Source organism: Miniopterus schreibersii (assembly GCF_964146895.1).
Source record: "Miniopterus schreibersii genome assembly, chromosome: 9".
Classification (NCBI taxonomy): Eukaryota; Metazoa; Chordata; class Mammalia; order Chiroptera; family Miniopteridae; genus Miniopterus; species Miniopterus schreibersii.
Genome location: NC_138118.1, coordinates 15551171 through 15578625, shown reverse-complemented (window position 1 = coordinate 15578625; position 27455 = coordinate 15551171). Strand labels below are relative to the sequence as shown.

Genomic DNA, 27455 nt, shown 5'->3' with positions numbered 1-27455 from the left:
AGAGTTGCCTTGTTCATGTGCGGCAGAGAATCAAGCAACTCTGATATAATGATCTTCTTCTGATGGAAAATTTGGTTTAAAGTCTGGCTGATTGAAATTTGGAGCACTTTTCCTCTCCACCAGAAAGTATGACTTTCTGTATTTTCCAGTCAGAGCACAGAAGTCTATCTAATCCATAATGTCCTGAAAAATATCATTAGTAGTTTACTAACAGCTGTAGAACTCTTTTTACTACAAGCAATCCTGTTTCTACATGTGAACGCATTCAGAATTTTGAGTTTGAAGTGCTTTGGAGTCTGATAACTCTGCTGGAGTATTGAATTTGTAGTCTGTTCTCTATGGTTCCATTTAGTGTCTTACTTTCCCTACTTTTAGGCTACTCACTTTCTGAGGTTAGAGGGCAGAAGTGAGAAGTGTGCCTAATATCATCCTTAATGGGAAGTAACATGCCCTTAGAGCACTTTTCTAAAGAGAGCTATCTTCTTTCTTTTTCTGAATTACAGCTTCCTCAGGGATAGGTTGATAAGGAAGTGTTTGTCCTGAAATGGTCTTTTCCTAGAGCTGAGTAGAATTACCTTGGGGAACTGGACAGTCCAAAGTGTCACAGCAATGACCTGTGGTCTGAGGACAGAGTTCCTAGTGCCTGCTCCAACCCCGGATCAGCCTGGGCTTTGTGCAAGACACTTCCCTGCTTGGGGCCTTGGTTCCTCATTTGCAAAGCCAGGGGGCTCCACAGATCTCTTTCTAGCTGAATATTTTCTCAAAAACAGATTTTACTGGGGGCGAGCATGTTAATGATCGTGGTGATAGTTTCATGAGTGTGTATATATGTGTCAAAACTTATCAAATTGCATATTTTAAATATGTGCAGTTTATTGTATGTCATGTACACCTCAATACAGCTCTCTAAGCATTTTATGCAGCTTCTAGAGTGATGAGGGGGTAGAAGGATGAAGCTCTATATATAATCCTCACCCGAGGGTATTGTTTCCATTGCTTTTCAGAGAGAGTGGAAGGGAGAGAGAGAGACATCAATGTGAGAGAGACACATTGATTGGCTGCCTCCTGCACACTCCCCGGCTGGGGCCAGGGATTGAGCCTGTAGCCGAGGTGTGTGCCCTTGGCTGGAATCGAACCTGGGACCCTTCAGTCCACAGGCCAACGCTCTAACCACTGAGCAAACCGGCTAGGGCAAGAATCTGTTTATATTGTCAGGAGTGACAACGACAGAAACAACAGTGTTTACTGGAGTTTTCCCTACAGCCTCCTACTAAGGCTTGTGCTTTCCCCTCCTCTGACTTCATTTATTTATTTATTTGTTATTTATTTTAAATGATTATTTTTATCCATTCCAGAGAATGCTCTTTCTTCTCATCTCAGGCATGATCCTGGAGTCCTATCTCTTCTTTGGACTAACTAGGCTCAGGAGTGAGGGCTCCAAACTTATCTTGGATTCCCACTGCGGCTCTAGGCTCACCCCCACTGTCCTTTTCAGAAAGAAAAGAGAGCTATCATGTACCTAACACTCATAGTGACTTCAGTTCATTGGGTGGTACTTCCCAGTAAAAATTCCTCTTTGAACTTTTGGAACTTCCCATAAGGTGACACTTGGATGAGGAACTGCTGAGAGGCTGCCATGGAGGTGACATCTGCCCACTGGAAAGCACCTTCCCCTGACCTCTCCTATACCCAGTCATGCACTAGTCACTCAACATGGACGTGCTATTCTTCCACTGAAATACCTCTTGGAGCCCATCTCAAGCATTTCTTCTGCTACCACCTAGTCCAGATGCATTATCTTAAGTCTGGATTTCTCTAGAAAGCTCCTTGGCTCCCTGCTTACAGTATCTCTGCTGGGCAACCCATCTTGCAAGACTCATCATTCTCAATACTGCCCTCATCATCACGTACTTGCTCAGGAACTTTCCAAGGCTCTACACTTCGCCCTCTCATCAGGTGTAAACTCCTCTCCTTGTACTGTGAGGCCCTCCACCATGTAGCCCCACCTTCTCATGTTTTATTTTTTCCACCTGTTCAAGGTCAAGGCTGCCCGAGCGGGGCACGTTTCCTACCTAACCCAACCGTGTGCCATGTGTTTTCCCAGTTCTCTACCTTTCCCAAGTTTCCGTATCACCAGAAATCCAGGATCTCCTCTGCAAATCCTATCTACCCTAAGATTCAGTTCAAATCCCAACTTTTCCAACAAGCTTTTACTGATTCTCCAAGTACACTCACTTCAATTCATATGACTACTGTTTACTTGAGGGATACTGGGGACATGAGGATGAGTTATGGCTTTAGCTTAGTTTGTTTCTGTTTTCTCCAGACAGCCAAGAGACTAAAAAAACCCCAAGTTTTATCCAGGAGTTTCTTAAGCCAGAAACACTCTTTCCCCTTCAAGTAGGTACTTGAGGCTTCTAACCCAGGGATTTAAAGTGGGTGCAAATGAAGAATTTGACATTCAGAGGACAGATGAAAATTTCTTTGTTTCTGTTTATGGTTGATTCTTGCCAGGCTGAGTATAATGTGTGTGAATGACTAAAATGCAAGAAAGTATGATTCCTAAAAGGAGCTCGGTGTATTTTCTTCTTTTTCAGTGAAGAGTAAATTCTGATTAATGTAGATGTATGTTATAGACAAGAAAAGATCACCTTTGTTTTTTAAAAAAACACTTTGTTTAAAAATCAGCTTCTGCCCTGGCCACTTTGGCTCAGTGCTTAGAATGTCAACCTGAGTACTGAAGGGTTTTGGGTTTGATTTCCGATCAAAGGCATGTACTTTGGTTGCAGGTTCAATCCCCGGCCCCGGTCAGGGTGCGTGCAGGAGGCAACCAATCAATGTGTTTCTCTCACACCAATGTTTCTCTCTCTGTTTCTTTCCTTCTCTCCTATTGTCTCTAAAAAAATCAATGAAAAAAATATCCTCGGGTGAGAGTTAACAACAACAAAACAAAATCAAATTCTATGATATGATATAATTTTTGTTTAAGGCTCTAAAACACAGAACTTTGGACAGATATACACCAAATGATTTTCTTTGGGTGGAGAAATTATTAGTGATTACATAAGTTTTATCTAAACTTCCTATTTCTGACAATTTCATTGTCAGAAACACATTTTCAGTTTGGGGAAAAAGCACAGAAACAAAGACTTCAATTTGGAACAAACGCAGATGGATCACTTTAGAGACAGTCCAAAATTGAATATTAAAAGGCCTTCTGTTTTGTTTTAATACAGAGTGAGAACTGGACAGGGCCACATCTACAGGGAGATTCCGCAGATGTGGACTCAGTGATTGCAGTGTTTAAGGGTAAACATTATAAAAATAAACAAATGAGCAAACTAATGGAATGTGATAGACAGGATGTCTAAGTAATTACTATAAATGCTGTGTCGTTTGTTTTTGTCAGAGACCCAGAAAGGACTTTAACCTCTAGGTCTATTAATCTGGCTTCTATCACTGGGTAGAGCTAGTGGCACTTTATGTTCTAAATCATAAATACTCAATTTGCCCTTGGTATGCTCTTTCCATTAAAGTTTGTTATCTCAGCGTAGGAATGGAAAATGTACGAATTGGTGATATCACACAGGTGGGTGTCTACAACCTTGAGAATTTGACCTGCAGGTGGGAATTTTACCATGTGGGAATGCACTAGAGTTCTTACACGGCTGACAGATTGGCCTCAGTCATGGTCCCTATAAATACCTTCTGGACTAACACCGAATTCTAGACTCTAGGAAGACCATTGACCATGAGGTTGATCCTGTTTTTTGGTGCCCTTTTGGGGCATATCTACTGTCGAGAAACATTTGTTGGGTAAGTTATGGTTTCTGATACCTGTTTGAGTTTTGCTTACTTGAGTTAGAGTCTCTCTCTGGGTGTGGCAGAATCATGGGTGTAAGTGTTCAGCATTTTCAGAGAGTTCTCTTAGATTTGGAGAGGGGAGAGAGGGATTAATAGAAATGAGTGATCGAGAGAGAGAGAGAAAGAGAGAGAGAGAGGTGAATGACATTTAAAGAAAAACAACTGAAAACCAAATACATATACCCAACTTCTCTGTGCCCTTGCTCATTTCCCCTTCTGGTGATCAGGATGTGGGGATGATACAGATGATTGAAAATACAGCTCTTTGGCCATTTATCTCAGCGCCATCTCAGTAAGTGATGGGTTATTCTCCCACCTCCTCTTCTCTCCCTTCCTGGGCTTCATCCACCATGTTAACCCTTGTCTTCCCATCTTCAGATCTAGTGCCCAGATAGTGGGACCTCATACAGTGGGAAGGCCAGGGCGGCAGGTTTCAGTCCAGATCCCATTGTCAAGGCTTTGTAAGATTCATCTCTGCTCCACAGTACTTGGCTCCCAAGATTCTATGAAGGGCTTCAGGCAGCATTTCTTGAAGAGTGTTCTAGGGAACTAATAAAGTGGTGAAATAGATTTGGCCCCCAAAAGTGGGTGGTCGAATGAATTTTGGAAGTAGAGGGTTAAATAAACTATAGGATTTCTAGGCCCTTTTACTAAGTTATCATGCGCTGTAAATCTATGAGAGGGGGTCTAGGTTGCTACACCTACCCAATATTTTTGATCATCAAATTCCTCACTTAAAAAAAAAAAAAGGCTAAGCAGCTCAAACGGTGACTATTCCTTAGCACACACACCAGGAAATATTAGCTTAATGTATTACTTTTCCCAGTGCCTTTCCATTTTAAAGGAGGACTCCTGGGAGTCTATACATTAGTCAAAAGGAATGACAAGTGGAAGAATTTTCAGACCATCTGTGGCAGGTGGATACTTGAAGGCAGGAGAGCCTTGAAGAACTCAGTCTATCCATGTATTCCACTCGAGTGCACTGGAAATTGCATGGTGCTTGGTTTCAGAAGACCTGAATTCTTATCCCTGTATGAGGCTCTTTGTACCAACCCCTTACCCACAAACAGGCAGGGCAGTGACACAGGAAGTCACTTGGAGAAAGGGATAGAGGAAAAACATCTGTCACCAAGGGTGACAAAAATCCAGCTCTACCACCAAACTTTTTCTAAAGATACGTGTTTGCTTGTTGTGCATCTCCTTTTTCCTGCCAAGCTGTCCTTGGTATCCTTCATTCCCCGTTAAGTGTATGTGTGTAGAGAGAGAGGCACACCGTGATTTTCCTGGGTCCCAATTGTCCCTAGCCACATCTCAGGTTTGGGCTACATAAATGGTGTTTGGGAATGGAACTCTGATACAGTTCAGTTAACAACAGCAACAAATCACCCTAGGTCTACCCAGGTGTGAATTCAATTCCTCTTACAAGCACCAAACTAATTATTCCACTTTTTTTTAAACTTTTCTCTGACAAACAGGAACAGACAAGTTTTAAAAGCCAGTTCTTTATGAGCAGCAGGTGCTATTTGAGAATAATCATTAGCTAAAGGAAAGGTAACTTTAATGTCAAGCTTCCTGCTAGGAGCATGTACACCTCTTAATTATTATTTAGATAACATACCCTTGGGGGAAGTAAAGCCATTCTATCAACTGCTCATTCTGGGGATGTGGGTCAGTATACTATTTATTAGTTTCTTGATTGTCAAAGGGATTATTAACTGCTGCATTAACCTCCTGGCATGTGGACATTAATAGGAGCAGAAAGCAACAGGAAACGGTGTCCAGGTTTTGCTTTTAAGGTCATGTCTGTGGTTAATATTCTTTAGAGATCAAGTTCTTGAGATCACACCAAGGAATGAAGAACAAATAAAAAGTTTGGCGGAACTGGAGGCTGAAGAACATCTTCAGGTATCTTTCCTAGAGGGGGTTTCTGTTTCCCAGGGCGACTACTGCACAGTTAGACACGGTGATTGAAATCTCTTACTTTGGACCGTGTCTCATCTTCTCTGACAGTGTGCAGAATGTTAACTCATGAAACTGGGATGCAGAAAACCTGGGCTCCTGTCCCAACTATGTGACATTGAGCAAGTCACCTATGTTTCCTGTGTCTCATTTTCCCATTCAGTATAATGAGAATAAATAAACCATTCTTCTGTCTCACAGATTTATTATAAGAATGAAAAGAGAGATTAAAGCTACTTTGAAAAATTTCAAACACCTTTAACGCATTATTTCCCACCTAAAGTGATTTATAGTATTAACATTCTGTTATAAAATGAATTAGATCACTTAAATGTCAGCTGTTAAAAAAACTGCCATAGTTTTAAATAATCTGTTCCTTCTGCCTGTTTTAATATCTAACCATGGGGAGGGGGGTGTTTATAACACAAATGCCGATGCTTGGCTATTTAAAAACCCTTCTTGCAATATCACTGCGGTTCTACAATGATTCCAGTCTTGTGGGCTTGAGATAAAATAGATATGAATTGATTTCTTGAAACCTATCAGTGCTGCCCTAGCCAGTCTGGTTCAGTGGTTAGAGCATTGGCCTGAGGACTGAAGGGTCTTGGGTTCAATTCCGCTCAAGGGCACATACCTCAGTTGCAGCCTCGATCCCCGGGGTCCTGTCAGGGCGAGTGCGGGAGGCAACCAATCGATGTGTCTCTCTCACATCAATGTTTGTCTCTCTCCCTCTCCCTTCCACTCTCTGAAAAGCAATGGAAAAATATCCTCGGGTGAGGGTTAAAAAAAAAAAAATCTATCAGTGCTGACCTGTGCTTTTCCCTGGAAATACCCACTCATTGCCCTGGCCTTTTATCACTTTCAGCTTGATTTCTGGAAACCACCCACCATACCAGGAGAGACAGCCCATGTCCGAGTTCCCTTTGTCAGTGTCCAGGCAGTCAAAGTTTTCTTGGAGTCCCAGGACATTGCTTATTCCATCATGATTGACGATGTTCAGGTAATTACCCCACAGACCATCCTTCCAGAGACTTGCCGGTCCACTTGAACGGAAGAACCATCCTCTTTTATCCTTGCGCACCCTCTGCCAGGGAACTAGGGCCTTCCTGCAGTCTGGGCCACAGGCTAGAGTGGGTAGGGAGGCACTGTCCCTGTCTTTAGCATTTGGCATGAATGGGATATGGTAATAAAAATTTTAAGGGAAAAGGGCAAAAGAGAGCAGGCATGAAATATAAAAGGCAAACTGATGGATATTAGTCAAAGTAGGTAAAAGTAAGATGTTATTTCTCTGGTTTTTAATTGGAGGTTATCTTAGGCCCTGTGAACCAAAGACGAAGCAGTCAACTCCATTTTTATAGGGTAATTTACTTCTGGGAAGACTGGCCAGAGCATACAGACCGATGGCCCAGCAGTTTTGCACAAATTATTCTTTGGTACCAGACCCCTGTCCCTGTACTTGTGTGTGTGTGTGTGTGTGTGTACTTTTTTATAGTATAACTCAGGTACTAATGATTGACAGGACAAAGGGACAAAGAATGCAGTAGTTCCAGGGGCCATACCTCCTGATGGTTTGTGATAGAGCAGCAATTTTCAACCGGTGTGCAGCAAGAATTTTTAAAACATGCATTACCTGATTATTTAGTCAGGGGCACTGACCTCTTTCCCCTTAGATTGTCAGATAAAAAAAATGACAACAGCCAACACAGCAACAGCTGTCCTGTGTGAACGAGTCAAAATTATACCTATTTTTTTGTCAGATCAGCAAAAAAATCTTTTTTTGGTGTGCCACAGATTTTTGTAATCCGTTTATGTGCCATGAGATGAAAAAGGTTGAAAACTGCTGTGATAGATGATTGTTTATAATCGATACTATTGCCAGTTTGAGATTTACCTTGGTTGTCATGCCATTCCAGATGTTACCGACAAAAAATACTCACGGCTACATTTTAAGGAACACAGATAATCATCAATTAGAAAGCTTTGATATGCTTGCTGAGGACTGTGTGGTTGGTCAAAGGTCATAGCATGACACTTAAAAATTGAATGAAGCCCGGGACACAGAGATGGAGCTGATTTTGTTCACATCTACACCTATACACCCTGGGTTCCCAGAGAGGTAGCATCCACCATAAGACAACCATGGGGCTGACTGTCATTCTATATTTGCAGCATCTGGCTGGCCAGAAGCCCCATTAATGTCCCACCCACTTTCAGGGTGCTACCAGAATAAGGGAAAGGCATGACCCCAAAGCCTATACAACAGGAAAAGGAATGTTTGGGACTGGGGACCTGAGTGTCACCATTTCCTTCACAATTGTAGGTGCAAATGCACTGCTCTAAAGTAATCATAGGTATAATTGCTTTGTCTTAGGTTCTGTTGGACGAAGAGAATGAAGAAATGTTATTTAATCAGAAGAGAGAACGGAATGGTAACTTCAACTTTGAGGCTTATCATACCTGGGAAGAGGTAGGTGTTTCAAAATGAACATCTGAGAACTGGGACATTCTCCTCTCAGATGACAAAGCCTATACTTCCACTTGGTGATTTAATGGCACTTATCCTCCTATTTCCTAACTTCTCCAAGTTTCCCTAGGAGTTCACAGCCAGTATTAAGTGTCCCTGCCTTAAGGCAGGACCTGAATGAAGCCCACCTGCCCATCCCGGCAGCCACCCCATTACTTTCGAAGCACCCAGGAGTGTCTTAAGTGAGCACACAAACATCCTGCCACGCTCATGCTCTCTGCTGAAGGCCCCCTTGCTGATTTCTGGCCTGCGCTGCCTACAAAGCCGTTTGAGAGCTGTGCTTCACTCACGGCTGTCATCGATGATAGAATTAGGGGACATCTTGAGATCTCCGACTTCCAGCCAAGAGCTGGGTTTCTCAACCTGCCCAAAGCTCCCATACCTCACAGGTGCAAAGCCTCTGCTGTCTTTCCTGGGTTTTGCTGGATTTAAGAAGGCTCCTTTCCTCCCCCTTAGTCACACTGACACCTGGGTGCCTGGACAGTGTTGCACTTGTCTCTGACAGACCTTTTCTGGGGCCCACAGGGGTCTATGTGCATTCACTGATTTGGGGGTGAGGGATGGAGGGGAGGGGATGAGGAGATGGGGTTTGAGGGCCTAAGGAGAGCAGGAAAGAGCCAGAGAGGAGGTATCCTGTAGGCACCGATTCCCCAAATCAGGAATTACAAAATGCAAAGAACTCTGAAAACGAAGTTCCTCCCCCTAATTTCTTTGGTGGCAAAACCTGACCTAAAACTCATTTGGGGGCAAAATCTGGCCTGAACTGACTTGCTACTCATTGGTCACTGCCAGAAATACCAATGTATTTGCATATGGAGCAATGCCGCACGTGTAAATATACAGTACAGGCTTCCTACCTGCCTAAAACCGCTCTCCCGCCACCCCCCCCCCCCAAATCTTAATTTGAAAAATATGTGTGGCCCCTAAGATAAGGGGTTGTGGACTGACTCAGGGAGGGAGAAAAGGGACGAGCACCATTCGGTGTCCGTCCTGGGACAGCAGACTCCGGCAACAGCTGGAGCAGCTGTGTTCATCCTGCGGACACCCCCAGACGGGTCTCAGTCCCAGCAATGGACGCAGCCTGGGTGCCCCAGCTGCACAGAATTTCAATCAACTTCGCAAATAAGAGGCGATGTGGCTGGTGACAGGCGCCTCTGAGGCAGGCCCCCCGTCGCCCGGGCCTGAAGTGGCCCGGCCGCGTCTCCTAATGCCCGCCTCGCCCCTCAACCCACTTTATTTTTGGTACCCCAGTTATTTGCGTTCCTCTGCTAGCGAGGGCGAGAAGCTTCCCGACTGGGGACGGTCCCCCCCAGAGCTGGGCCGAGGGAAGCCACAGGGCAGCCTGAAAAGTGCCATTTTGTTTGAAGGACATCCCTGGCAAGAGGCGGCTTCGCAGCCGCAAAATGGCTTCCCGGGTCCAGCCCCGGCAGCCGCCCCGACTCCTCTCAGCTCCGGCTCAGACGCCCCCAATCCCGCAGCGTCTGCCGCGCCGCCCGCCCCGCTTCGCCCCGCGGGAGCGGCCCTGCGGGCGACAGGAACGTCGCCGGCGGGCGCGTCAGAGCGCTCGTTCGCAAATGTCTGTCTGTCCGTCTCCCACACTGCAGATTTCCCAAGCAATGGACGACCTCGTGGCCGAGCACCCCGGGCTCGTGAGCAAAGTGAACATCGGCTATTCTTTCGAGAAACGGCCCATGAGCGTGCTCAAGGTACGCGGCCGCGGCGCGGGCCTCGCCTCCGCGCGCTCCCGCGGGCGCGCGGCTCTCGGCTGCTCCCCCCCCCCCCCCCCCCCCCGCCGCTCTGACGGCCGCGCAGTTCCGGCCCCCGCCCGAGCCAACCGGTCCGCGCCGGTTTGGAGTCTCCACCGCCCGCTCGCCCCCCTTCTCTTCCTCTTCCTCCCCCTCCGCTCACTGGCGCGGGCCTGCGGGGTGAATTAATGCTCTCCTGTTGATAGATTCACTCGCGGGGAACCGGGGCCAGGGCGCCAATCGGAACGGGGGGTGCGGGCCCCACAGAGGGGGGAGGGTGGGGGGAGGTGCTGGACCCGGCCGGGGGGGGGGATAGGTGAGACCTTCAGTGATTAATCAGGCTAGTAGTTCCGCGCCTTCTCGCCCCCCTTCCTTTCCTTTTTTTTTTTTTAACCGAGATTTAAAAAAAAAAAAAAAAAAAAAGCGCCAAAGCCAGAGCCGCCTTTTAAAAAGGGAGAGTTCCCGCATTAAAAAAAAAAAAAAAAAAAAAAGCCCCGCAGTGTGCGAAAGCGTGACGGGCAACTAAATCGCCCAGGCAACCTGTAACCTCTGACAGGCTCCGTGCGGAAATGTCGAGTTTTTTTCACCGTGCCCTGAAAAACAGTGAAAATTATTTCTCCAGATTTCCTAGAAAGAGTTTGTTGAGGGAAGAAGGAAAAAAAAAAAAAAAAAGAATGTCACAACTGCCTGCTAAATTTGGAAACGCCGTGGCTGAGAACCAGCGGGCTCGGGACAGATGGATTTCACCAGAGTGTTTTCCTCCGCGCGGGCGGAGGGAGCGGGGTGCCCGCTTTATTGACTGTGGGCCGGGCGGCGGCGCGGGTCCCACCGCCGCCCTTTAAAAAGATTTCCCGCCGCGGGCTGCTCCCCGAGCCGGTCGGGACCCCCGGCCCCCGCCCCCCGGGCCTGCCCCGCCGCAGGGCGGTTCGCGGGTGCGAACGGTACGTGTTTTTTGAAAGTTCCCCGATTTTTACGTTTGCACTCGACGGAGGAAAAAGGCAGGGAACACTTGGAACGAAAACTCTCAAAACCCGTGAAATGCAGTTTTTAGCCCGGGTTGGCATTTCCCATTTCCCTGATCTGCTATGTTTAGAGTGTCGCGCAGAGATAGAAGTTGATGGTGCAAAAATAATCTCTTCCTCCCCATTTACTGATCCAGTTGGCAAAGCCGCTGCTCCAAATAAAACGGAGTCGCTTAGGTCATAAAATTTAAACTCTGGAAAGCACCTCCGGAGCCTGCCATCCTGTTTTTTATGACGGACTCAAGAGGTTATCACGAGCCTTTTTATTACAAAAATAACGCAGTCGTTGCATAAAACTGGAAGAGAAACAAACCAAAAAAAAAAAAAAAAAGGAAAGAAAGAAAGAAAAAAGGCAAACACTCCATACTCCTAATTCCACGACTATGGGATGTAGCTGTTTACATGTCGCTTTATATCCATTTTTCTCCTTGCTCACTCCTTTGCCCTTTCTCGTGTGTGTGTGTGTGTACATACACACTTATACACACGAACTAGCCTTTTTAGAAAATAAAAATGGCATCATACTCTTCTCTAACCTGTTTTCCGAAATTTACAACAGTGAACGTATTTTCATGTCATTACATTACCTGCAATGATTTTTTACAAACGCGAAAAAAGAAAAAGTCTGTGCTCTTGTTAGCTTGCACTTAAGCTTACATTAAAGGGGATCAAGAAAATCACGTTAAGTGAGATGAGTTAATTGATGCATCACTGCCTACACCTCCTCCTCCTTTCTCAATCACATCAAGTACAGAAAGAGGGACAGACAAGGCAATGGGTAAAAGAGAGGGGACTGGGGGCTGCAGCGGTGCAGCGTTCACATTTCCACGTTTCTCTTGCAGTTCAGTACCGGAGGGGACAAGCCGGCCATCTGGCTAGACGCCGGGATCCATGCTCGAGAGTGGGTAACACAAGCTACTGCAGTGTGGACAGCATATAAGGTCATTTTGCCTAAATTCCTCGATTCTTTTGTTTTTCTGAGATCAGAACCCACCTAACCACACAGCAATCCCTGGGATCCTAACCTCTCACGCGCTCAGCCCAATCGCTTCTCCTGTCACACAGGCAGGAATCAGATCCATTCAACCTTTTTTGGTATTGCCCCAGCCAGCACCCTGGCACTTTCCCTCAGGCAGGCCACTGTGTGCCTGTTAAAAGAAACAGCAAGCTAGAAGAGATTGAGAGGGTAGCAAAGAAGGACCCCGGGGAGTCAGATTTCAGCAGCATACGAACAGACAAGAGAAAAATTGCTTTGCTGCCTCGAATTCCCAGGGCTGAGGCACAATGTGCTAGAAATCTATAAAATTGCGAAAGGGGCTCAGATGGAAAATATAAACAGGTGCTAGAAGAGTTTACTTTGACCTACAGATCCAGAGTGGAATTAGTTAAGGGGTTTTGGTGGTTCTGAAAATTTTCCAAATGTGATTTTGAAGTCAGAGTGTAGCAATACCTTTCTTCCACATGTTTATTGGCTTTAGAGTCAGGACACCAGGCTGGGTGTGACCTCGTCTGGTATTTCTTAAGTAATTCAAAAGTGACACACTATAAATCAGAATGTTAATTCATGAGCAAAGGAAATCAATCCACATCAGATCATTCAAGCATGTGCAACCACGTGCACACCAACTGATAGATTTTTCCCTTCAATTAAAATGCGGTTACCTTTAGGGTATTATGAAATGGATATTTAACAGTTGAATAATAATGCTTTAGGATGGCTGAGCACAGGAAATGAGTAAATTTTAATCCAGCAGAAACTTCAACTCTACTGCAATTGATTGCAAGTAGAAATTTAATTCCCCAGATGGAATTTAACCAGTTCTCTGTATCTTTAGAAAAGTCTCTGCATATTTAAGTTATCAGATGTTGGTTGTGAGTTCTTTTGGAAGGCTACGCTGTGTGGTAATTAAGGAAAACTGCAAAAATGTCTTTGATTCATAGATCCCTGTAAACCACATACACCATTGCCTACCATTGCAAAATGCCTCACCAGAATTAATAGGAAGAATTCTTCTGCTTTTGAGAGAAAATGGATAAGTAATACCTGATTTTTATTAAATATAAGTAAATAATTCTGACCAGAGATAAAAGTATAGACACTGGCATATGAAACACATTAACACTCCAGGAGATTGGATGAAGTCCTGTGAGACTTTCATTGACCAGCAGTGATATCTAGTTCAGGTTTGGAAAAAACATGTTGCCTTAATATTCTATCCTATATTCCTGGTGAAAGGGAAGGATGAGCTTGACATATATGCCGTTGTCTCTGCTCAGATTGCCTCTGATTATGGAAATGATCCATCCATCACTTCCATTTTGGACACAATGGATATCTTCCTGCTGCCGGTCACAAACCCTGATGGATATGTGTTCTCTCAAACCAAAGTAAGCCTGGACTTTTTCTCTCCTTTTTAAAATAAATTTTTTTTTTCTTTTTTTTAGTTTTTCTTCTCTTAAAACAAGAATCGAAGGAGATGTGTAGGAACTTTGAAAACAAAAAAGTAATCTTTCTGTCCTTGATTTACTGTAAACAGAATGCCTAATCTCTCAATAGTGGCCCTGAATTGAGGCATGCAGCGGAATTTATAATCACTTTTTATTCCAGCCCACGAAGTCTTCACATATTGCCTCCGTCAGAGCCTCATTTCAGCTGTTAGGCTGGGCTATTAGAGTTCAGTGTTCACTGTGAGTCACCTAGGAGATTTGTTCCAATTATCTCTGTGTTTTTGTGGCAGGATTGATAGAAAAGAGGAGGCGGATGTTACCTGCTGACAATTAGATTTGTGGTAGGATTTAGGTAGGCAGTACAATACATCTAACATTTTACTTAAAATCTGTAGAAGAAATCCTCTGGAGTATTACTAAAAGGAGTTATGCCGTTCTTTTTTTCCTTTAAAAATCTCATTACAAAACACCATTGTGACAACCGTGACCCCATGTATGTTCAAATTGAGTGAGAGCTTCAAGTTTATTTTTGGAGAGATCTGACTATGATAGCATTTTTCAACGTGTGTTCAAAAGGAATTCGTACAAATACTAGTACTCATCTTGTGAGATACCCTATGAATAAAAGTTCCACACACAAGTTTGGGAAATAATCGCCGCTGTATCCCTCTCTTGCAGTTTCATAAAAAAATATTGGAGCATTTAAAAAACCCTTAGACGTTCTAAAGTAAATCAGCCAATTTAGTTCTATATTTCCCCCAAATACTCTGTCGCAGAACACTTGCTCTCTCCCCACTTTTTTGTTTTGTTTTGTTTTTTGTTTTGTTTTTGTTTTTTGTTTTCGTTGTTAACGTTTAATAGAACTGGTGTTCTAGGGACTGCCTGGCAGGTATTTGTGTGAGATGGGGAATATCCGCCTCTCTCGGTGTGAGACTGCCTGGAGGCAGAACTCTGTAGGAGGACTGCGCCACACCTCCGTGGCAAAGGAAATTCGTGCAGTTCCTAAGGGGCCTTCCCGGAGGGATGGAGGGAGATGAACAGAATTCTAAAGAGACCTTCTCATCAGGCTGAATGACCGTATTTTTTTCTGTTGGATTTTAAAGAATCGTATGTGGCGAAAGACCCGGTCCAAGGTATCTGGAAGCCGCTGTGTTGGTGTGGATCCCAACCGGAACTGGGACGCAGGTTTTGGAGGTGAGCGCAGGGACTTGCCTCCAGGGATGGTCCCACGTTGTCTGGCCAGCTCGCTGTTTTGCATGGCTCTGCATGGCTGTCAGCCTGCTAAGCCCATTCAGGATCCAAGCCATTTAAAAACCTATTTCAAAAACACTTAACTAAATTCCCTTCACAGGCGCGCAGTGCTGTCACAGAGCTCTGAACAGCATTTAATATATTTTGTCTCACATCTCAGTTTCCCCACGAGCTGTAGCCGGGCACGGCTTCCAGAGCTCTCAGAGCAAGACATTGCGCAATGGCGGGAGGCCTCCGGAAGCCCCGAACCAACCACTAGAGGGAGATAGGATCTATTGTGAGAAGCAGCATTACATCATCTATGGATGCTTCGAGAAAGAAAACTAAAGTACAAATAGGATTAAGAACTTGATTTTCAAAATAGATTCAAAAGAGAAAATATTAGCTTGCTGCTCTGGCTCTGTTGACTTGCAGCTCTAGCTTTTTTGGAGTTCAGTGGAAGTCTGGTTGGGGCACTCCTTTATGTTTTCAGGCATCAGTTGTTAAAACTCTTTATATTCCTCTGATCACAGAATTGAAATTTGTTTGGTTTTTCCTTATTAGGTATGGTAATAGTGAGGTGAGAAACTATCTCTTTCACTGTACTTTTCCTAACACAGCACAGTGTCTGGAACATAGAGGCAATCATGGAATATTTGTAAGACAAATAAATTAGTGAGGTTCATTGAACCAAGAGAGAACACGCTAGGGGACTGTGACAGGATACAGATGAGTGGCAACTTCTTAATTCATCGATTTTACAGTAGTGTTTTTTTTTAGTGTAGGGAAAAAAATACCCAAAGCATCAGATCTGAAATAATATCCTTATAAAATAATCCTAAAATAAGAGTAACAGGCTATATTTTTCCTTTGTCCATATCACTTAGAGACCCTGGGGAGTCCCAGCCCCTGTTTATCCCATCAGAGTTTCTCTAGCATTCATAGCCCTGGCCAGGTCACGGTGGACCCACTTCAGTGGTCATGAGTAACTCTAGTTGCTGAGAAAATTAAGGCCAAAGGTATCCTTGTTGTCAAATGTAGTTGTGATTTCCGCACTGTAGAAAAGGTGTCAGAGGTTCTTTGCATTTGTGGCTTTGTGACTTAGAAGTACGGATGCATAGAATCTTCTACTCTTGGACTCTTAAGAATTGGAAGGGATCCCAGAATAATGAACTTGCTCAACTCCTACCCAATGCAGGAATTCCATCTATAATAGTAAATCTAGCTTTTCTTCCAACAACTCCCACAGAGAGGAGATGACCTAATTGGATAGCTCTTTCTGCCATATAAAAGAACCATATTTTAAAGAAGAGAGATACGTCCAGAATCACTTCAGTTAGGCTTCCTGACTGACATTCTTGCTCTGATTTCCAGAGGAGGAACTTAGTGATGCGTGGTAACTGCCTCCATACCACTCATCTTTAAAGTGTCTCCTTAAAGCTCACTGTTCTCTTCGGGCTGCTTCTGTATCCCATCAGGACCTGGAGCCAGCAAGAACCCTTGCTCTGATTCATACCATGGACCCAGTGCCAACTCTGAAGTTGAAGTGAAATCCATAGTGGACTTCATCAAGAGTCATGGAAAAGTCAAGGCCTTCATTACCCTCCACAGCTATTCCCAGCTGCTGATGTTCCCCTATGGGTATAAATGTACAAAGTTAGATGACTTTAATGAGCTGGTGAGTTTCCGAAACTTCATTTTAGCTCAAATATCCATTGTGTGCACAAGTAAGTTTCAGTCATAAAGTTAGGTACTGAGATGAGAGTGTACTAGTGATAGGTTATAAAGATGGATGAGATATACTGTGTCCAACCACTGAGAAGATTGTGGTGTGGACTTTCCTCAATTAAGTTTCCTTGGGAAATAGAATTCACGGAAGTATTATTGCCTTAATCTAGATGGGCAGTACCCTGATTTGAACATAAGCTCCATGGATGTGCTTTCTGTTGCTTAGGAAATAACCACTTGGATTTGGACTAAAGCTCTCGAATCTAGAGTCAGACACTCTATGCTGTCTTCCAGCTCCTTGCCCAGTACCTTCCTGGCGCCTTCAGCTCTGTCACCTGCACTAGTGTATGATGTTGGGCATAAAACACTCACTTGCCTAACTTGATGTTGTCCATCATGTTTCCTGTTTGAGGAATAAGCAAACTGATGGCAGCCTTAAAGCAGATGGGCACTTCTCGGGGGGCTGCTAACAAATGAGCAAAAACTATCTCCAGCTGAAGAGATGGGGATAAATATTTGTCTTTATCCCCAAATGTGTAAATATTTGGCTTTTAGGCTTGATGTTTGAAGCCCATATGCTAGAGATAAGCCCTGAAATGCAACCTTTTGGTTGATTTACTTTCAAATAGATTCTTGTCAATAGCTCCTGGCAGAAATGGAATAGATTATTCCAATTCAGGTGTAGCTTTCATCTCATCAGTTGGATTTTTAGCACTGTGGGCAGTTTTCAGGGTTTTGATGGTGTGTCGTATCACCCAAGGTTGAATTGGGGGAAGAAGAATGTTGGGATTGAAAAGAACTTAAAAGGGACTTTTAGTAGATCTAGATCACCTTAAGTTATCCAAACCTGGTGCTCATATCTCTGCCAGATAGTTATTCATCTTGTGATTATATGGGCTCCTGGCATCAAGGTGCCTGTTCCATTTTGGGGCATGCATTCTTTGATTGCATGCATTCTTCCTTATAGAGAGCCAAGCCACCTCCTTATGGTTTTCACCTACCAGCCCTGATATATGGTCTGGCTCCATGCAGCAAGTTTATTTCTCTTTGAGAGGCAAATCCATTGGTTACTTGAAGACCAGTAACCTGTTTCTCCTAGCTTTTTCCTTACCTCAACTAAACACCCCCAGTTCTTTCAAGCACTCATAATTGGGTCCCAAGTTTCCATACCATTCAGGTTGCTATTTTCCAAACATGCTTTGTTTTTTTTGTGTGTTCTTCAAGAGTAGCTCCCAGAAGTGAATGTAAAACTTGTGCTGTGGGTTAAACAGCACAGCAGAGCATGACCATAACTGCCCTCATCCAGACTGTGCACTTTTGCTTGTGCAGCTGAGGGTCAATTAATTGGCAGTAGCTCTGTACCGTTGACTCATGTTGGGCTTATTGACAACTGAAACCCCCAGGCTCTCTGAGGATTCTGCCGAGCCAGGTTTCCCCCATCTGGTAATTGTACAGTTGTTTTCCTGGACCGAAGTTTAAGACCTTACATTTATCCTTAGCAAGGATAGTAAAGCCTCAATCAGTCAAAATTGGAAGCCTCAAATAATGGAAAATATTTTGCTGAGCTCTACTTCTTGGAAAAAGAGACAATCATAGGGAAATAAGCCAATGTAAGGATCTAGCATTGAAAAAAACACACCTTTCAGGGCACATTCTGGGGTCAGTACATAATTTATTGAGCCCCTTACTCCCACCCTATTTCCATCCATAGTCTTGAACAAGAAGAGCTTGTGGCAAAGTAATGACCCTGGTCAATATTAACAAAACATCTGGATGATCAAATAAATAGGAAGATCTTCATGCTGTATTTTATTATTATTATTATTATAGAGGATGTATGAGATGTTAAACTGATAAAAATACATACTACACTTGATCTTAGCCAAAAGGCCAAGAAGTGATGATGTTGTATTTTAAAAGCCCAACAAAAGCGAGCTGTGCTTACTTCTCAGTGAAAATGGTTGAAATAAAAAGGGTGTTCTGTTTAATCCTCAATTATCCAGAGAGTCCAGTTAACCACACTGTCCCATTCTACATTCTGCTTTTGGGCATCTGTTCTTCCAAGAGACAAGTGTTATTCATTCACCTTTCCTTGGTTCTCCCACTGTAGAATGAAGTGGCCCAAAAGGCTTCCCAATCTCTGCAGAAACTGCACGGCACCAAGTACAGAGTGGGACCTATCTGCTCAGTCATCTGTAAGTATCTAATGTGTTTTTACAAATAATCCACTAAGATAGCAGGCACCATGTGATTTTGGGTAAAAGCCTTTAAATGCCCTGATGTGAAATGGATACACCTTCATGCATGAAACCCAGACTTATCCAGTTTCCCTCAGCAAGGTTGGGTCTCCTCCATGAGACATTTACTATGTGATGTCTAGAACAAAGAACTTTCTAAATATTGGAGTTGTGTACTCTGCTTGTCCCCATCCTTACACCTCACTGTCAGCGTGTGGAATCTGTGCCTGAAAATGGGCCTTTATCAAGACCTGGTCCTAAGTCATCACTTTTATTAATTGCACCTTTCTTGGCCAGACTTCCTGAAACTCCCCTCTCCCTCAGTGGACTGGGCTAGAAACAAGAAACAACTGCAGTGCTATGGGAAATCCCAATGCACCCTCATGCAGCTTGTGAGTCCCCCAAAGGCATCCCTCCAATTTCTTATGGACACAGCTAGAAATGTAGGACCTTACGGCTGAATGCCCAGGAGTTCCCTAGTGCTCCCCTGTCCATGATCCTTTGGAAACAAATGCCTCTTATAAGTATTCACTCTGTTCAACATACTTTTATTAAGCATCTACTAAGTGCTAATCGTTATGCCAAGTACTGGAGACATAATGAACCCACATAGAGAACTCACTGTTCAGTATGGGAGATGAAGAGGAAGTCAGTGAACTTCAGTATGATTTAGTAGGTTGCCTCCAACCTGCTGAGAGTTTCCCTTGACCCTACCCCCCAGGTCTTTTATATAGATTATAAGTATATAAGGGGGAAAGGAGCGGGCGGGAGAACTTGTGGAGCTGGGGCCTCACTTCCCCTCCTCCCTGGTCCCCTTTCCCTGGGGCCATTTGTTAAAAAAAGAATAAGAATTTTAAAAATGGAAATATAGCAATAGAAGGCTATAAATGCTACAAAAGTATTAGAAAGTTGGAGGGATTTGACGGTAGCAGAGTCAGGAAAAGCTTCATATGGGAAGAATGCAGGTTTTTGTGTGTGTTTTTTTTAATTCTCACCTGAGGATATGTTTTTCCATTACTTTTCAGAGAGAGTGGAAGGGGGAGAGAGAGAGAAACATCGATGTGAGAGAGAGACATCGATTGGTTGCCTCCCGAGAGCCTGTAACCGAGGTACGTGCCCTTGACTGGAATCGATGCTCTAACCACTGAACCAAACAGGCTAGAGCAGAAGGCAGGGTTTTGAAGGCTGATCACCAGATAGCTGGAGAAGGGGAAACGGAATGGGGCATTCTGGCTCCTCCACAGCACGTGCAAAGGCATAGAAGGGTGAAACTTTATGATGCGCTGTGAGCTACAAGGAGGTTTGGGGCTGCTGGAATGAAAGTGGTAAGAAGGGGGAGTAGGGAGTTCAGGATTTTGTGTACCATGTTAAGGAGTTTAGGTTTTAACCTAAAGGATTCTGGAAGCCACTGGAGAGTTTTCAGCAGGGCAGTGAACATGTCGAGGCATCGTGTTTTAATTTAGGTAAAACATGTTAGCTTCAGCGGGGGGGGATGAAGTAATAATGGACTGGAAGTAGGAGCATCTCACAGGAAGGGTAGGAAGAGTTTGGGGGAGAAATGGTCGCCTAACTAGAGCAGCCATGATGGAAGGGAGACATTTAGGAGGCAAAACCAAAGTCTTTTGCCATTTTATTGGCTGTGAAGAGTTTCTCACTGAAGGACACTGAATGGTGCCATTAATTGATGGAGACATCCAGGAAGGTGAAACTATGGTGAGCTTGGAAAGATACTGAGTTTAGCTCTGGAAATACTGAGGTTGTTTTCAAGTGGAGATGTCCTGCAGGCCTTGGGCTACATGGCCCTGAGATTTTGCAGAGAGAAATTTGGGGGTAGTTGATATAGAGAGGATGGTTGGGATGGGAGAGCAAGATCATTTTGGAGTGGGAAGAGCCCTAGGCAGAGGAGGGGAGCAAGGTGATAGGCAGAAGAGGTTAGCAGTAAAGGAGAGACACAGCAGCTGGGCAGAGAGGAGGCAGAGAACCCTGTGTTTCAGACATGGGGAAGGAGCAATTGTTGGAAAGGCAGCAGTGTTTAACAACGACAAAGGCCACAGAGGCCAAATATTACAAGGACAGAATATTTACCATTGGATTTTCATCGCCAGAGTTAAAAAACAAAATTCAACTGAGTAAATTTGAAGATCTAATTGGCTTTTTAAAGCGATTCACGAATCGGGCAGCATCCCATTGAGCAACTAAAAGGGCACTCTGGGGGTTGTACAAACTGAAAGGTTTTTATAGGCAGAAAGAGGTGGGACCAAGAAGTTAAGAGCGGATTATTTCAGGCAAGGACACCTTCCCTGAGGGGAAGGCAGAGGGTCTTAACAGGCAGATTAACTCACTAGTGTGGATCAGGAAATTCCAAACTGACTTGTTTAAAATGCCACTCCTGGGAGAGGCTGAAACAGCAATTAGGTTAGGTATTAAATCTAGGTTTGGTATCATGGGCTTTTTAGCACAAGTGATGCCATTTTGGGCCTGTGGTTCTCACTTTTTAATACTAGTGTGGGGGAGGAAGAAATTTTCCTCTATCTTCAAGGTTCTTTCAGCTGGTTTAATAAATAAACATGAGCCCTGGCCAGGTGGCTCAGTTGGTTGGAGTGATGGAGCGTTGTCCCCTGCACTGAAAAGGTGTGGTGGGTTTGATTCCCGGTCATGGCACATACCTAGGTTGTGGGTTCCATTCCCCAGTCGGGATGTGTATGGGAGAAGACCGATTGATGCTTCTCTCTCTCATCATGTTTTCCCCCCCTTTCCTCTATCTAAAAAAATCAATAAAAACATATCCTTGGGTGAAGATTAAAAATAAATAAGTAAATAGATACAAGACAGATTAACAAGGAAAAAAATGACCAAATTTAATTACATGCAGATGTATGGGAACCCCACATACATGAGAGAGTCAGAGACCCCACATACATGTTCAAAAGCAGAAAGGGAAAATGTATATATATATATATATATGTGTGTGTGTGTGTGTGTGTGTGTGTAATATGTGATGTAGAAGGTCAGAACAATAAGAGCAGATGTTCAGTAAATAGAAATTTGCCCTGCCCTATAGATAAGTCAAAAAAAGAAAAAAAAGAAAAAAGATTATCTCTGCTAATTAATTATGGGTAAGGCCCCTAATTTGAATTCTTCTAGGTAGTTAAGCGGGAAAAGGCAGAAGTTTCTCTTGATCCTGCAGTGTCCTGGTTGCCTTTAGCTCAGAACAACTGCATTTTACACAGACACATCTTGGGGTAACTTGTTCTGAACCCCTACACTAGCTTATTGGTGACCTTAAGCAGAGCAGTTTCAGAAGAGTAGAGGGCAGCTGGAGGAGCACAGTGATGGGAGAGAGAGACTGGTGAGTACACTACTCTCCAGAGGAAGCTGGATGGGAGGTCAAGGGAAGGAGACAAGGAAGTGAGGATTCCCCCCTTCCCTTTTTTTTTTTTTTTTTAAATAAGATATTTACTGTGGGGAAAGATTAAGAGAGGGAGAGGTGAAGGATACAGGAGAGAGAAGACATGGCCAGTGTAATATTGTTCCAGAGTGAGGGATAGAGGGGCAAACGGGACAAGCAGAGGTGGGCAGATCGGGCTTGAACGAGAAGAGGGAGTCTGCAGACGTGCGGGGGGCAAAGATAGCTCCATCCGTAGGAGGGTGGTGGCAGAAATCTGAGGGAATGAACACTTGTGAGTCATGGTTTTCTTAATGGGACTCATGAAAAAGCAAAATTCAACCCAGTAAATTTGAAGGTCTAATTGGCTTTATTAAGTGATTCATGAACCAAGCAGCATCTCATCTAGCAACTAGAAGGGCACTCTGGGGGTTGTCCAAGATGGAAGGTTTTTATAGGGAGAAAGAAGTGGGATCAAGAAGTGAAGAGTGGATTATTTCAGTCAAGGACACCTTCCCTTAGGGGAAGGAAGGGGGGGTCTTATCAAGCAGATTACCCCACTAGAGTGGATCAGGAAATTCCAAACTGACTAGTTTTAAATGCTACTCTGGGGAGAGTCTGAAACTGCAATTAGATCACGAATTAAATCTAGGTTTGGTATCATGGGCTTTTAGCACAAGTGATGCCATTTTGGGCCTGTGGGTTTCTCTTTAACTGAATTTTGGAGAGCAGAGGAGTAATAATTTACTCATCTTATCTAGAACACAAGGAAAATACAGAAACTACTGATCTGGTAATATTTCAGATCACGAAAGTTCTTTTATTCCAGATTATGATTTCTTTTTTTCTATTATGATGCATTTAAAAACTTCATTAAAAAAGAATCCAGCCCTACCTGGTTTGGCTCATTGGTTAGAGTGTTAGCCCGTGGACTGAAGGGTCCTGGGTTCAATTCTGTCCAAGGGCAAGTACCTCGGTTACAGGCTTGATACCCAGCCCCAGTCGGGATGCGTGCAGGAGGCAACCAATTGTGTGTGTCTCTCATCAATGTTCCTCTCTCTCGCTCTCTCTCTTCCACTCTCTCTGACAAGCAATGGAAAAAATATCCTAGGGTGAAGATTAAAAAAAAAAAAAGAATCCAATAACCAACATTTTTATTTTGTTTCAATTTGGTCAATGGTTTTGTCAGTGAACACAAATATATTTATCTAGTTTGTTGATGTAAGAACTGGCAAACTTGTAGAGAATTTTTACAATAATTTGAGGCAGAGTACACCTGGAAGCAAGATCTCAACAGACTGAGTGAGCTCTCCCTCTCAGTAGGGCGCCCGCACCTTTCCCTTCCCCCTCTTCGTCCCCCCAGGTGCATTACCTCTGCCTTTCTCTCTCCTAAGCAACAAGGGCACTTCTACCTCTGTAACTTTCTAAATAAACTTTCTCTTATAATTTGAAGGGGGAAAAATCTCAACAGACTGAGAAAAATGCTTCAGAGAATAACAGTTTGTAGTTTCTTTTATGCATTTGAGATGGAGGGAAGTAAGGAAGATTACATGAAGGTGAGAGAAAGCAAGGTGGGATCACCTGGCAGGAGAATTAAGATTATGGGCTCTCTTGAGGGTAGCCATGCTTTAGAAGGAGGGGTTTGAAAAGGGGCATTTCAGAGGTGTGTTAACCTAGATGTACAGAAATAATGGACATGACTTGCTTAAGGCAAAGATAAGCCTTTTATAGGCCTGGGATGTGACTATCCACCATGACTTGCCCAGTTAGGAGTTTATGATCAGATTGCCCTGTGAGATTACTTTCCCTACAACCCCGTTTTGGTCCACAAGTTGTAATCAATGTCAGCATTCTATCTTGTGTCCAGCTTTCTTTCCAGTCAAAGTTATTTCCTGTGTAATTTTGTTTTTCCACTCTAGGTATTTGTTATTCCATTATAGTGCTATATCCCAGTTATTGGGCCTTTGGATTGTTTCACTTTTTGCTAAGCATTGCTACTGTGAACATGTTGGTACACACTCCTTTCTCTTTTAGAGCTCTTTGGTATGGGTTCCCAAGACAGGAGTTCCAAGTCAAATGGAATGAACAGCTTCGGAGCTCTTGTTACATGTTTTTTAGGCTATTCTCTAGGAAGGCTGATCTTACAGTTGTCCAGACCTTTTAAACTATTTTCCATGTGGGATTGTCCTCCTCTTTGGCGGGTGAACCTCCAGGGAGGAGGGCCTTCTGAGTGATGGCAGTAGGGAGGAAGCCATCGTGGCCACTTAAGGCTGAGGATCGGATGCCTTCTCTGGTTGGCAGCTTCTGAGTAGAGGCTGGAGTTCAGAATGTTAGCAGAATGGCATCTTCTGCCCCCGAGACCCTCAAATGGTGTCCCAGCCATTTTATTACAAGGAATCTCGTTTCCCCCCCTCTTTAGCTGAGGTACTTTCAAGTAAGGTAGACCTCGGAAGGCTGAGGTTTAGTATGCTTTTCTTGGTAAGGTCACAGATATTGAAGGCATTTTTAATAAGCAAATATCAGACAAGTACAGGGTTTGCTGTCTGGTTTTTGGGGAACCTGACCATTAGTGGTCAAGCAAGTTCTGGCTACATCTCTGCCTAGAGCTGACTCTGTTATCTTTGCTCCTGGCCTCATTCCAGCTTGGACAAGCACTTCCTCTTGGAGCTAGTCCCAATTAAGTACTTTTTGCCTCCTGCCCAAGACTGGTATGCAGCTCTGAGCTGAGCACCTGCTTCACTCCACCCAAGAGGTGGCTGGATTTCTGTGGTGGGTGAGACAGTTCCTGGGCAGTTTCTCATTTGGAAAGGGCTAGAGGAGCTGCACTATGATAGGTGTTTGGTCCAGGAGGAGTTGTTACTTGAGTTCTTTCTCAGAGAAGTGTGGGGGGAAAAAACAGACCTTGGGAACAGGGGCCTGGGTTTGAGTTACAGCTCCACCAAGTAACCTTGGGGAGGTCACTCATCCTCCCTTGGTTTCTTTTACATTTATTTATTTATTCTATTTTTCTGTTAATTCTTACCCGAGGATATTTTTTCCATTGATTTTTAGAGAGAGTGGAAGGGAGGCAGGGAGGCGGAGAGAGAGAGACCAGGAGAGAGAGAGAAACATCAATGTGAGAGAGACACATCGATTGGTTGCCTCTTGCACGCGCCTGGACTGGGGCTGGCAATCGAATCTGCAACCCAAGTATGTGCTCTTGACTAGAATCAAACCTGAGACCTTTTGGTGCATGGGCCGACCCTCTAGCCACTGAGCAACACCAGCCAGAGCTTCCCTTGGTTTCTTCATCTGTGAAATGGGTTGTTGAGAGGCTCAAAAGATAGAATGTAGAGTAAAAGTGTTCACTAACTCTAAGGCACTATATAAATGTTTCGTGTTAGTTTCCTGGTGAACTACTCTCCTGCAGATGCCTTTTATCCTTAATGTGGCCTAACTTCTAAAATAGGATCCTACTCATTTATTGATAATCATAGTTATAACAATAACTGACATTTATTGAATGCCTACTCTACATACATTATCCTAGCTCCTTCACTTAATTTCTTTGAACCTGTTTCCTCATCTGTAAAATGGAAATAATACTAATATCTACTTCCTGACTCAAGTGGTGATTAAATGAACCAATTTTTCATAGTGCCTATCACATTTAGTAAGTGTTCAACAAGTTTTGAAATCATAAATATCATATTATTTCATGTAATTCTCATTGCTCTGTGAAATTAGTAGTATTGTTATCCCCATTAGACAAAGGAAGCATTTTGGACTCAGTGAGATAAGTATGTGCCTTAGGTCAGCCAGCTAATGTTTTGCAGAGTCAGGATTCAGTCTGAAGCTAGCATTCCATCCACTATAGGCTTCTTAGTGGGACTGGCTGTGTCACATAGCCATACCAAAGGCATAAGTTAGTTATTCTGGTACCTAGGAAGATTCAGTTCAAGTCAGAAATCATTTGGTATTTGTTATTTACCAGGTTACATAGCTGCTGTGAGTGAAGACAAAGACACTAGTCTCAGGAGTTCAGTGCTCATTCACAATATTAACCATGAGTCCTGCTTCTCCCTGGTACAACCTCCTTGATCTTTCCCATTGCCCAGCCCCATTCTTGGGGACTAGGTGACTTCCTCCATCTCTGCCTCAGCTATCGCCTTCATTTGACCTCTACCTGCTCTCCCCGGGCAGGGCCTCAGAGGCCAGTCCATGATTCAGCTCTTCTGAGTCATGATCACCCTAAGTCTTTGTGGGCTAATGCCACCTTCCTTCATCATCTGTCTTGTCAGTGGTCACACATTACACAAATGCACATTACTGGGTGAGCCCATCACACATAGGTACTGGGCATGTTATTTGATATCAGAACAAGGCCTGTTTCACCCTTATACTGAAAATCCCCTGAGGGCAGGGATCAAATTTTTTCTTCTACTTATAACCCCTCCTCTCTCTCTAGAGAAAACAAAGTCTACGCCCAGCACTTTTCTAAAGAAGGAAGTGGGGGGCCTCCCTATGTTGTAGAAGATGCCAGTTGGCGATCAGGCAGGATTCCAAATGGCCGGGTGAAGCCAGAGGCTCCTAAGAACACCAGAGGAAACCTAACTGTAGTGTTCATTTACATAACACCTTTTGCTTTTCAAATTAATCTTGTATTTTTTCATAAGTGTGACCCCCTACTGAGCTATCCCTGCCCTCTAGGACCTTGCAGATAGGGGCCTAACTTACCTTTTTTAATAATAGTAGAACTTAGCATAGAGGTTACATAGCTGTGAGAGGCCAGTGGCAATGGCATAACCAGACTTTATTCTTATTTGCCCTTCAGACCAAGCCAGTGGAGGAAGCATTGACTGGGCCTATGACTTTGGCATCAAATACTCATTTGCTTTTGAACTGAGAGACACGGGTCGATACGGCTTCCTCTTGCCTGCCAAGCAGATCTTACCCACAGCCGAAGAGACCTGGCTTGGCTTGAAGACAATCATGGAGCATGTGCGAGACCATCCCTATTAGGGCTCTGGGGGATAAACACCATTAAAAGTCTAGTTTGAAGCAAAGTTGGGGAGTGATTATTTCTTTTTTGAATCCTGAACTAGGAGAATTAATTCTTCAGTTTATGCTGCCCTAAAATGCAGCAAACCACTGAGCTGTACCCCTTCCTCTTTTTTAAAAAAATTAATCCTTAGCAAAATGTTCCCAACATCCTTTCAACATTAAAAAAAAGTGGTAAAATATACATATCATAAAAGTCACCATTTTAACCACGTTTAAGTGTACAATTCAATGGCATAAAGTACATTTACAGTATTACACATTGATCACCAC

General features: G+C 43.8%; 1 protein-coding gene across 1 annotated transcript; it reads left to right on the top strand.

The window, feature by feature from the left end:
* Positions 1–3751: 3751 nt before the first annotated feature.
* Positions 3752–27184, top strand: CPA2 (carboxypeptidase A2; the record flags this gene model as incomplete). The annotated part of the gene is made up of 11 exons (XM_081147035.1): positions 3752–3816; positions 5688–5769; positions 6689–6823; positions 8195–8290; positions 9952–10053; positions 11957–12055; positions 13392–13502; positions 14666–14756; positions 16271–16470; positions 18631–18715; positions 26956–27184. 11 exons carry the CDS (start codon positions 3752–3754, stop codon positions 27141–27143), a joined length of 1254 nt encoding a protein of 417 aa, XP_081003161.1. The 3' UTR covers positions 27144–27184.
* Positions 27185–27455: the final 271 nt, after the last annotated feature.